This window comes from Mustela lutreola, chromosome 9, assembly GCF_030435805.1.
Source record: "Mustela lutreola isolate mMusLut2 chromosome 9, mMusLut2.pri, whole genome shotgun sequence".
Classification (NCBI taxonomy): domain Eukaryota; kingdom Metazoa; phylum Chordata; class Mammalia; order Carnivora; family Mustelidae; genus Mustela; species Mustela lutreola.
In genome coordinates this window covers 65,466,561-65,478,714 of record NC_081298.1, presented here as the reverse complement: position 1 = coordinate 65,478,714, position 12,154 = coordinate 65,466,561, and the positions used below count along the sequence as shown (strand labels likewise).

Genomic DNA, 12,154 nt, shown 5'->3' with positions numbered 1-12,154 from the left:
ATAAATAAAAATCTTAAAAAAAAAAAAAAAAAAAGAAAGAAAAGAAACGAAACCCCACTGCTGTGGGTTGTGTGGGCTTTTTTCCCTCCTAACTTTCACTCTAATTCCTTTTCTCATCACTTTATGTATGTCCTTAAAACAATCACCAACTAAGCATTTTGCTTTTGGCCCATATATTGTCACCCCAATTATTCTGTAGTACATTCAGCTTGACAACACTATCTATCTCTGATGCAACACGACCACAACATCCAAACACCAGAAGTGCCTAGCACCTAGACACAATTGTGGCTACTTGAGTCCAAAGCCCTCAGGAACAGGAAAATACTTTCACCCCTGAAGCGGACTTCTTATCCCTCCCACCCAACCCTACTTGCTGGCCAGCACTCAGCTTGGGGGTGCCAAACTAGAAGGGACATCCTTCAGGCAGTACAGAGGGTGGGGCTTTCACTTCACCACCAGTCGAGCAGAACTCAAACACTGATAGAACATTCCCAAGCTTCCCCACACCCTCCAGATGTGAACCCAACTGTCCAGCCACCAGATGCACACATTGTCACACAGTAATTCAGTGGGGAAAAAAAGACTAGCCTTACTGAGCTCAACACAAAATCAGCTCTGAACTGCCTGGGCTAATAAAAAGAAAAAATCCAGAATGCATCTGGTATTTGTCTTATCATTTTTATTAAAGTTTTCAATTCTTGGGCTACATTACCAACAAGTAATGAAAAAGGTTAAAACGTAATTTTGTCAATAAGAAAGACAAAGTCAGTCTAGGAGTAAAAGTTCCACATGTCATAAATGGAAAGTAATTTAAATATTTTATAATTATAAATGTCTGATTATAAAGTTTTCTTAAGTATCTTTTTAATAAAATAACTGGCAATATTTTAAAAACTATTTCAGTTAGATGATCTGAAATATTTTTTGTTCCTATTAGACTTCCTTGAACAATCCCTTGAACTTCCTTGAACTTTTAATCAGGACTGAAAGATATTACATATATCAAATCATTATGCTGTACACCTGAAACTAATGTTATATGTCAATTATATCTCAATAAGAAAAGTATGAAAGACAAAGCCATAAATAGAAAAGACTGAAATATAAAACTGGTAGAGGACTCTGTTTATTATTAAATACTTTAACACTTGCCAACAATATGTTATAAAGATAAAAACATCCATTCAGTTATCAGGAAAGAAAAACCATAAAGATTGTTCTTTTAAATTAATTAATTCAGGAACACCTGAGTGGCTCAGTTATCAGGAAAGAAAAACCATAAAGATTGTTCTTTTAAATTAATTAATTCAGGAACACCTGAGTGGCTCAGTTAGTGAAGCAGCTGCCTTCAGTTCAGGTCATGATCCCAGGATCCTGGGATTGAGCCCCACATCGGTCTCCCTGCTCAGCGAGGAGCATGCTTCTCCCTCCCACTCTGTTTGCTACTCTACCTGCTTGTGCTCACTTTCTCTCTCTCTGACAAATAAATAAATAAATAAATAATCTTTTTAAAAAAAATAATCAACTCATTACTACTCCCTCTAGTTTTACAACTATTAGAATTGATTATTTTTAAATGATTCTTTAAGTATGAAGAACACATACATATGTCTGTTTCTTCTTGTACTGAAACAGCCCATTGTACTGAGAGTTAAGCTTATGGTAAGATATAGATCTACAAACAAAGTTGGTACTAATGAGTTGACAACACTCTATAATTTTAAGTAAGGAGATTATTGGATATACCAATACAGAATTATTTACTTGTAATTTAATAGGTGATCAATTTTTTTTGGTGGTTTTTTTTTTTTAAGATTTTATTTATTTGCCAGAGATAGAGAGAGTACACACAAGCAGGCAGAGAGGCAGGCAGAGGCAGCAAGAGAAGCAGCCCAACCAACTGAGCCACCCAGGCATCCCTAGGTGATCAAGTTTTAACATTACTGTGAAGAAAATTCTAAGTGTTAGAGGAGTTTTAAATTACAAGGGATTTTTCTTAGCTATAAGAAAGAATGATTAGACAGAAGAACGTTAAGGCCCTCTTCCATTAAAACAATATCTAGGGGCGCCTGGGTGGCTCAGTGGGTTAAGCTGCTGCCTTCGGCTCAGGTCATGATCTCCGGGTCCTGGGATTGAGTCCCATGTCGGGCTCTCTCCTCAGCAGGGAGCCTGCTTCCCTTTCTCTCTCTCTGCCTGCCTTTCTGCCTACTTGTGATCTCTGTCTGTCAAAAAAAAAAAAATCTAATTCTTTGGGGGCACCCTGGTGGTTGACTTGAGTGTTCAACTCTTGATTTTGGCTCATGTCATGATCTCAGGGTGATGGGATCGAGCCCCATGCTGGGCTCTGCACTCAGCATGGGAGTCTGCTTGGGATTCTTTCCCTTCTTCTCCCTCCTGCTCTGCCCCTCTCCTCATCCACACTCTCTTAAATGAATAAACAAATTCTTTAAAAAACTTTTTAAAATATCTAATTTTAATCTCCTACTTCAAAAAGATAATGGTTTTAAAAAGACAATGTCCACAGGGCTTCTGGGTGGCTCTGTTAAGCATCTGTCTTCTGCTCAGGTCATGATCCCGAAGTTCTGGGACCAGGCCCCACCTCAGGCTCCCTGCTCAGTGGCGAGTCTGCATCTCCCTCTCTTCCCTGCCCCTCCTCCTGCCTGTGCTCTGTCTGTGTCTCTCTCTCTCAAAAAAGTAAATAAAATCTTTAAAAAAGACAAACGACAATGTCCAATTTCTTTTGATTTCCACTGTTGGATGTACTGATTCCTCAGGAAACTACAGTATTTACTTAAAGTCATCTAGCATTTGTGAAAGGAAAAAAGAACTGAAGGGATGAAGCCCTGAAATATTTCTTCCCATAAAACGTGTGTAACACAGGCCTGACTGGCACATATGAATCCACTTCAAAAGAGTCTGTAAAAATGATTAAGTAACTATTTATTAGGATTACAACACATTTAATTTCCACATACCTGGCTTCATAACTACAAGAGGCAATTTCAGCCTTTGATAAAACAGAATCAATCCCATTTGCTTGTGCAGAATCTTGGTTCTCCCACAACGATGAATTTGGTATTTCTGCTTTAAAAATATAAAATTTAATGATTATACATTAAAAACTTGTTTTTCTTCACTTTCATTCAAGAATTGTATTTTCCATTCCTTCCATATACAAATGCTTAACAAATTCCAAATATAGTTACATCCATTGGTACTGGTCTTACTCAATAATAGAAAACCTAGGGGCACCTGGGTGGCTCAGTGGGTTAAGTCTCTGCCTTCAGCTCAAGTCATGATCTCAGGGTGCTGGGATCAAGCCCCACGTCTGGCTCTCTGCTCAGCAGGGAGCCTGCTTCTCCCTTTCTCTCTGCCTGCCTCTCTAGGCCTACTTGTGATCTCTCTCTGTGTCAAAAAAATAAATAAAATCTTTTAAAAATAAATAAATAAAATAAAACCTATAGCTCTAACATGGGTTACTTCCATTGTAAACTTCACCAGCAGTCAGACAAAAACACAATAAATTCAAAGTGTTGCATATTAGTAAATGTTTGGTCTGTTGTTGTTGTTTTTTACAAAATGTATCAAAAGATATATATAAACTATCCCTTTAACAGTCTCTTGAGATGAAAAAAGATGAAAAGTTATCAGGATGATGAATTCCCTCCTATATTCTCGAAAGGATTATACAGCTCCCTGAAATGGGAAACAGTTAATGGAAAATACACATTTCTCTGAATGTTCTTTGCTGTTTCCTAAATAAAGTATCTGCAAAACTGAAACCTATTTAATACCACAAACAACAAACGCCAACTTCCTACAAGTCATTCGATCAAACAATTCAGTAGGTCACATATCATCAAGAGGACTCATCCTAAATTAAAGAATTTTCTTTTGAACACACATCAGGTAAAAGAGCTTCATAATACGCCCCCCCTCACAGTAAATTCTACTTAATGGTTTAAGAACACATGTTGAATTAAAAACATTCAAGTGTGATCAGAATACCAACTGCTCTACAGAAAACGACTCAAGCCTAAGTAGTACCACTCACTAGTATTTCTTAGTATCCAAGCTAAATATATAGCTTCACACAAGATTATAAAAGCATGTATCTAGAGAGCGCTAACTACATGCCACTTTACTTTTATTACCATCTCTAACTTCACCAGCAATTGAGAAAGATTATAACACAACTTCAGTTCCTGATCTCTTGAGATATTACTACGTTCCAAGAATATACTCTAAAAACATATATTCTTAAAACACAATCTCACTCATACTTCTAATACTATGAACAAAAAATGCCATTAGTTAGTAAAATAAGGCAAGATAAACCATTTCAATTAATTCTAGACAAACCTATTTTGAGTACATTAGGACAACATATAAGCAACAAACCAAGTACTTCTTTTCTGCTTATTTCAGAGACATAACATTCCATGAGAAATCAGCCAAGTTAAAGTACCACCAGAAACACATGGCAAAGTGTCTAGCTTTGTGGGCTAAAATAGCCCTTCCTGGTTTGACTCCAGAAATTGTCAATGTCTTTTACCCAATTCTGCAACTCACATAAGTATTTTTGGATTCCGGCACCCATACACACAAAGCATAAATGCAAACCAAACTGTAAGGATATCTTAATGCACTCAAATCCCACTTGCCTCAAAAATTAAAACAGCACAGTATATAATCTGAGCCATGGTTCCAGATATATTATGATAAACATATGCTATACCATGACAAATAAAAACAGAATGCAGAGCAGACTTCCCTGTTTCCCTGAAACATCTTAGAAGGCTAAATATCTGCTTTCCTAGCCCATTATTCTAAGCTGAAGATCTGCAAGACTTTCAGGATTGTCAGTATCACAGTTCAAGAGAGGTTGCTACTAACCCAAACAACAACAAAAAGAGTTGAAGCTTGAAGAGCCACAACCAGCTGCCTTTCACAGGTATAACCATGACCTTGGGCCTTAAAAGTTGGGGAGCTAGGGGACTTATATTTGAAAGTCCAGTCAAATAATCTACGATACTTGTCTTGAAAATTACAGAAAAAAATCATGCTTGAGGTGAGAACAGTCTGTGGTCCCTGGGCTCCCAACGCCCTGCCTGAGAAGCACCACTTCATGTTTTCTCTTCACTGGGCTGGCTGACCTTTTCCACAGTGCAGCAGAGTGCGTGGATCCCTCCACGAGCGCAGTGAGTTGCTTCAAGGGAGACTCAGGGAAATTCAGGGACACACTGTCCTCACTGGAGGGCAAAGTAGAGAACTGCTCATCAAAACTTGACAAACTAGACGGGCACATGAAGAATGTGGAGGAACGGTTGGAGAAATCAGAAGCCAGGACCCAAGTCTGTGAAAAAGAAATCGCTGAGAATAAATCTATAACTAACATGATTTTAAAAACTGTTGTTCTTTAGAACGAACACTGAAGTTGTCGAAGGGATAAGAAAACATCTGCATCCTGGAATCCAGGAAGAGGTAAAGGCCCCAACCACAAAATCTTGAGTATAAATGGATTCCAAATAATGGGGCTATCAATGAGAAGTGTCACTGTGAGTATGGCTCAGGAAGCAGCTTCCAAAGGAAGTCATGGATGGAGAGCCCTGGTTACGCTGGTCCGTTTAGACAAAGAGTTTTTGAATATGACGAATAAGAAACTAAAGTTTCTACCTATAAAGGGCTGAAGATGCTATCTGTTCTAATACTTTGCCCAGACATACAAGCCAAAACATCAGAACTGAATTTTTTTAAAAGCCAGTGTGCAGAAGCCAAAGGTTTAATTCCTAAATTGATCCTCGATATTTTAAAATTTGGTGTCTGACTGATAAGTACCCAGAGAAAGAAAGATCAGGAAATAATAAGGAAAGAAGAACAAAGTCTTTGAAAAAACAAGTTCTAAGTACAAGGTTAGTGGCAACCAAACTTTATAATAAAGGACAACCTGGTCATTTTATGTTATAAATATTTTGGTAAGCTCCTAATGGGTCAAAGGCTTAGGAAATAAAAGTGAATGATACCGAGTTAAAAAAAAGAATATAAAATGCAAAGTTATCATATTCACCTTTTCTAGTGACAGAAACATTTCTTTTTGACAGTTTTCAATGGCAAGTGAATTTTCAGTATTTTTCCTAATATTTATCTTCTAACTTACCACCCACATTTAGAGGTGGAGGAGATGTGAATTATAAAAGGTCATTACAATGTTATGAAAATTCAGTGGCTAAACTGATGAAGATAACTAAGTAACCAATAACCGTATTCTATTAATAAATTGCCTATGGTCAGATCACCTATGAAGGAAGGAAAGATGTAAGAGGACTTGATCTCTGCTACTTGTAAGGCATGTGCGCTTACCAAAGCCAAACTTCTTGACGGAGACTGCCGAAACTACAGACGTGTGTGGCAAATGCAAGATTCTACCTGCTGGAGGAACTGAGTGCTGGGTAACTGACTGATGTTACCAAATGCTATGTCCAAGGTATTTTTCCTTCTTTTAACATTCCTTCAGAGAGTTTTTTACAGAGTGCCCAATAGTTAACAAGTATTATGCATTTCCTTAAGCTACTTACTTATTTTCCAGAACTTAAGGTCTCAACTTTTTAATCTCACACAGAAAATACAAAAAAGAAAAACCAACCTACAACAAAACCATACAACCAATAGTTCAGAAACCACCCATACTGTCACATACCACAATACACCTGAATGTTAACGAGCTCAATACTGACTACCCCAAGACCTACTCAAGACACAGAAAATACTCGAATCTTAAAAAATCTTAATAAAAGACTTAGAACCCAAGAAAGGCTTTAGGAAATCTGGAAAACAGATACACATGAAGCATAAAGACATATCTATCATTAATGTTCTGTACTCATACCATATAAACAGATAATCACAAAGAGACTGTAATCCCAAAAAAAGGTTCTGAGAAATGTCCAGTGGCTTTCCTTTTGCCTTAACTTCAATGAGATCATTTCTAAAATAATCCCAAGTTTTCATAACTGAAAACTAGGAACCTGAAATAATTGGGATGAAATTTAACTGCTTGCTGTCCATTCCACTGTATATCTAATTTCTGACTACTTTCTAATTAATATTTTTCTGGAAAACTAATTTAAAAATTTTTTTGGCTTTGCAGACATCCATGAGAAAACTAATCAGTGACAAAGAATTTAATTTCTACAAAAATATTTCTCAGGTAATTTATTGAGGGGGAAAAAAAGAGTTGTAAAAATCTTAGTAATAATGTGAATAGTCTAAGTTACAATTTTTATTTATTAATAGCAAAAATTCAAAAGCCAGCAAGGCAAGAAAATGTTAAAGCAGGTTCAGCAAAGACATAGGGAATGATTTCTGGTATTTATCTTCTTATTCCAATAAATAAAGTCCTATTGTTTTTTTATTCCACTGATTCACATAAATCTTTAGCAACAGGAACTTTAGTATCTACTGTGATCAGTGACCAAACAACTAGTAATTACCTCTCCGGTCTAGAGGCTTCCACAAAATGATGTCCAGGATTTTTTTTTCATCCTCAGTCTAAACGTATACAAAGCAAAACAATCACACCTTTATAAAACATTCTTCACTCTGTCCCAGGAAAATATCATCATCTAACTCAACAAAGCAGGGCTATGAACCAGGCCTTTGTATTGCATAGAGATTAGAGATTTTGTTGTAAGATGTCACTGACACCTTTAAAACCCTTGAATGAAAAAGCTAATTATTTCAACTCTTTCATTTCTGTAACAAGAATACCAGCAGTAAAATCCAGAGTCTTCAACAGGAGCACTGTGACTTCAAAGAGAGCTCATTTGTACCTGCTTTGCCTTTAAGGATTTTATTCTGGTAATACTGCCACTCCAACTGGGGGTTAGCACCAGGACGTAGAGGTGCCCTTCCTGTGCCTCTGTTACTTGTAACAGCCACTGGTTTTCCTGTGAGGAAAAGAAAAGAATTATTTCTAAATCTAAGTACGGGAATGTTAACAACACTGACAACATGGAAAGTTCTTCACAAGATTTAAAAAATACAATTTTTTCTTTAGCTTTCTTGATGCATTAATCCATAAAGGAGATAGTATCTTTAAAGTTATCAATTACCATACAAAGATCATCTAAGTTTCTCAACACTCCCCTAAATTAAATCATTTGACAACTTTGATACATTTATTCAACTTAAAAGCAATGCTATCCCTTTGCTTCCCATTGTTTGTTTTTTGTTTCTTGCAGTAGAAAACAAGTCAACTCTGATCCTAGATTTGAATTGGGGGGGGGGGGGAACCTATATCTAGATGTTTTATATTTCTCATATCAGAAAAGGTAACCTCTAAATCTTTCAATTTTACAGCAAGAGAAACAAATATATATGCAAAGGGACTACAATCTGACCTACTATAAAATCAAATGTGAGAATACAGTCCCTCAGTTTTTGGTTTAGTTTAAATTCTTTCAGATATCCTTTCCTTTTGTGTGCACTACAAGAGAATTGTTAACTTTTTTATTTTTAAGATTTATTTGACAGAGATCACAAGTAGGCAGAGAGGCAGGCAGAGAGATAGCTGGGGAAGCAGGCTCCTGCCAAGTAGAGTCTGATGCAGGGCTTGATACCAGGACAGCCTGATGCGGAGCTCGATACCAGGACCCTGGGATCATGACCTGCACCAAAGGCAGAGGCTTTAACCCACTGAGCCACCCAGGCACCCCGATAACTGTTAACTTTTAAAGCAATAGTACGGATAATGCATATATATGTTAATGAATGTTTTTGTTGTCAGAATAAAAATTATGCATCAGAGTTACTCTTCAGGCTATAAACCCAATTCTTTAACATTATATACTCCTTTCAGAGCCTAAGCAGTAGCTATTCATGACAAAAATAAAGCCCCAGTAATAACCCAGCAGCTCCTGTGCTCTCCTTAAAGGACAGACTCTCAGAAGAAAATGCTACTAGTTAACAACTTTCAAGCACAGAGAGAACTACTAAAAACCCCAGAATAATTAAAAGTACTGCCTAGCTCACAAATACCTGAAGAAAGTCCATTCAAACAAAGACAACAGCATTTCTTATCAACAATTCAATAATGCAAAACTGTTCTCCAACCAAAAGGCTGGAATATACACTAGCAACAGGAGAGTTAGTCAAGTTATTTACTCAAGAGAGAGAAAGCATGACCCAAGCTGCAAAAATAGGCTACCATAAAATTTCCATTTAGTACCAAAGTAATAGTAAACATATAAAAATATGGAAAATGCCCAATACCAGTCTATATTAGTCTTAGATGACAGACCCTTCAGGTGAAGAGGAGTATTCTTCCCTAAAGACCTGACCTCTTGGGAGAGAAAACAGCATTTCTAATTTCCCTTCGTTTTTTTTTTATAATAGAGTCCAGAAAATTTGGAAGCAGGTATTTATTTTGCCAAGGAAAATTAAGATAAATTATTTCTCAAGATTTTCAGATCCTTTAGAACATATAACAATATTATCAATTTTCTTAAAATATAAACAAAAATACAGACCTTTGAGATCTGGTCTATTTCGTATACCCACTGATACAAAGAAGCAATCCATATCAACATGCATTATACAGCTCTGATGCCTGGGTGAACTCAATACTGACATATTTCCTAGAAGGAAAAAGAGAACATTCAAACCCCAAACTAATTTTTAATATTTAAAAAAATCAGGTCTATTTAATTTTAGAAACTGTATTTTTAAGTGCCTATAAGAATGAAGTCTCAAAAAAAAAAAAAAATACAGAATCTATTATAGACCATTTCTATCACACCTCAACAGACGTCAAATTTCAGTTTCTTTTGCTCTAAAAGTAATCCAGAGATACACATTTAGTTTCCAAGCATAATTTGAGATCAATTATGAGGATTCCATGTTTTGATAACCTATATTCTAATAATTAAATCTTTAATCCAAAGTATGTCTAAATGTTTATCTTAGAGTTATTTCTGTGTGCTGAAGATTTAATTGAAATGTATAAGGTGTTTTCAAATATTTGGTTACATGGAGCTAAGGAACTTTAATAATATTGATGATGTATTCCATGCAGTCTACAAACATTCCTTGATTTAAAAAAATAAATAAATAAAAATTGCTACCGTTATTGAGTGGTAGGTATTATGCACTATTATAAGAGGTTAATGTGTATTTAAATTCTAACAATGCTGAGATAAGTAATCTTATTATGCCCATTTTACAGACTAATATTATGTTATGTTAATAACTGTGTTATGCAGCCAGTAAGAGGTTGAGCTGGTCATCAACCCTAAGGCGTCTGATTTGAGCCCTCACGCCATCACACTGTTGCCCTGGATATATCGAGAAAATTCTATAAAACAGAAATCTACATATAAATCTATATATATATAGAAGTACATACAAACACTTTCCTCCTTAGACCATTGAACACTATTAAAAATCAGCTCTGAAGCACATATGCCACTTTCAAGAAGATAAAGCTGAATGTCTTCTCCTAAAGCCTTTGTCTTCTAATTCCTCTGAGCTACATATTTTGATTTACCAAGGCTATTTAACCAATCCCGCCACAAGAAGAAGCTATCCTATTTATTGGTTTCATCCTTAGCTCTTTCCCTGGTCCTGGTCCAAGGTACACAAGTCTTGAAAATAAGAACCCTGAACTTATAAAAAGTTCTAATCTCATAAAGGAGTTTTTCTGCTGATAAAAAAACTAGTACGTGTAGGTAGGTCTTCATGATAGTTTCCCCAAAACTTACATTTTTACTCCCCAAAGTTTCAGACTACTCCATTTACCAAATTGTGACTGTGAAAGCATTTACCAAGTTCTCACTACATGAGAGGCACTGAATTTTTGTTCATGTTATCTTCCCTAAGCTCAGAAGCCCATGAGGTAGGCACCGGGACTACCTATTGCTCCACTGTGAAAAGGAAACTGAGACCCAGAGAGATGAACTAACTGGCCCATGGTCCTGCAGTGTAGGAGTGGCAGAGCCAGAGTTCGGATTCAGGCTATATCATGGAACTCCAAAGCCAGGTACTTCCTTGCTCTGCCCTGTATTATCTCAAGAAATTATTTATAAAAGAAATCTTAATAATCATAATTCTGCTGTATAGAAGTATTATATAAACATAATGTAAACAACCCAAAATAACTGCTTTAAATATTCAAACAGTACAGAATGCATATACCATCTATCTATTCAATGCTTTCCTACACTATAAAAATTATATCATTTTATTCCCATTCATTAAACTAATTTGTAATAGTTCTTTGAAGCTTTCAAAATTAAATGACCATCACATATAAGGTCAAAGGATGATGTATGAATAATCTAATACCTATAACATTATTCAGAAATATTTCATAAGAAACAGGAAGTATTCAGGAATACATCAAACACAACAAAACATAACAAAAAAACCCACATGGAGAAGATCTGTCACTTTCTAGGACAGAACCATGAGCTTCCTTCTGTACCTCAGTTTCCACAGCTATTAAGTTCAGGGGTAGTATTAAATAATCTAAGATCTCTCTCCAAAAAACAAAACAAAACCATATATTCTGTAAAAAAGCATCATAAACCTCAAAGCAGATACTAATTGATAATGACTGCACAGAAATATAGCCTGTAATTGTTAGTTTTGTTTGCTTCTGAAGACAAGTATTAAAAAACAAAATACAATTAACCCATCTACTTTTGTGTGAAAATACTCTCACTACAAGTTTACCACTATAATTACAATAGCTATTATGTCAGTTATTTAATAATTTAAAAATCATTAAGATGCCAGCTTCTGGAATTAACAGTTATTCTTGCCAAACCAATTTATTCTTACAGGAGTTTATGCACTGAATAGAATACAAGTAATATTTTACACAGTTCAAAACTTCAACAACTGACAAAATCTACATAAAGAATGAATGCTCAGAATCTCGACCTTGTTACTGTTTAAATTACTTAAAAATATTCATTTAGCAACTTAAATCTAAATTTGTAAAAAATACTTTAATAAAGTAAGAAAGCTTTCTCTAATCTGCTAGGCTTACTGTAACTTACATATCCTGGTATTTCTAAAGACTTTTATATCATGAGAGCTTAGTACTGATCAAAGCACCAATGACAGCTTAAAAACAAAATGGTCAAGCATG

The 12,154-nt window shown here is 35.7% G+C and overlaps 1 protein-coding gene across 10 annotated transcripts in view; it reads right to left on the bottom strand.

The window, feature by feature from the left end:
• The window catches only part of REV1 (REV1 DNA directed polymerase), a 97,357-nt gene that overhangs the window by 28,847 nt on the left and 56,356 nt on the right, over window positions 1–12,154 (bottom strand). For 8 of the 10 annotated variants that reach the window (XR_009344797.1, XM_059134528.1, XM_059134534.1 and 5 more), the window contains 3 exons: window positions 9,531–9,638; window positions 7,833–7,949; window positions 2,979–3,087 (listed from right to left, as the gene is read on the bottom strand). Coding sequence is in view for 8 of the 10 variants with exons in the window: in XM_059134528.1 (XP_058990511.1) it covers window positions 2,979–3,087; window positions 7,833–7,949; window positions 9,531–9,638 (334 nt within the window). In the remaining 2 variants the exon portion in view is untranslated. Of the gene's footprint in view, window positions 1–2,978; window positions 3,088–5,159; window positions 5,309–7,832; window positions 7,950–9,530; window positions 9,639–12,154 lie in introns of those variants that run through there. The other 2 variants (XM_059134529.1, XM_059134535.1) reach the window with 2 other exon arrangements.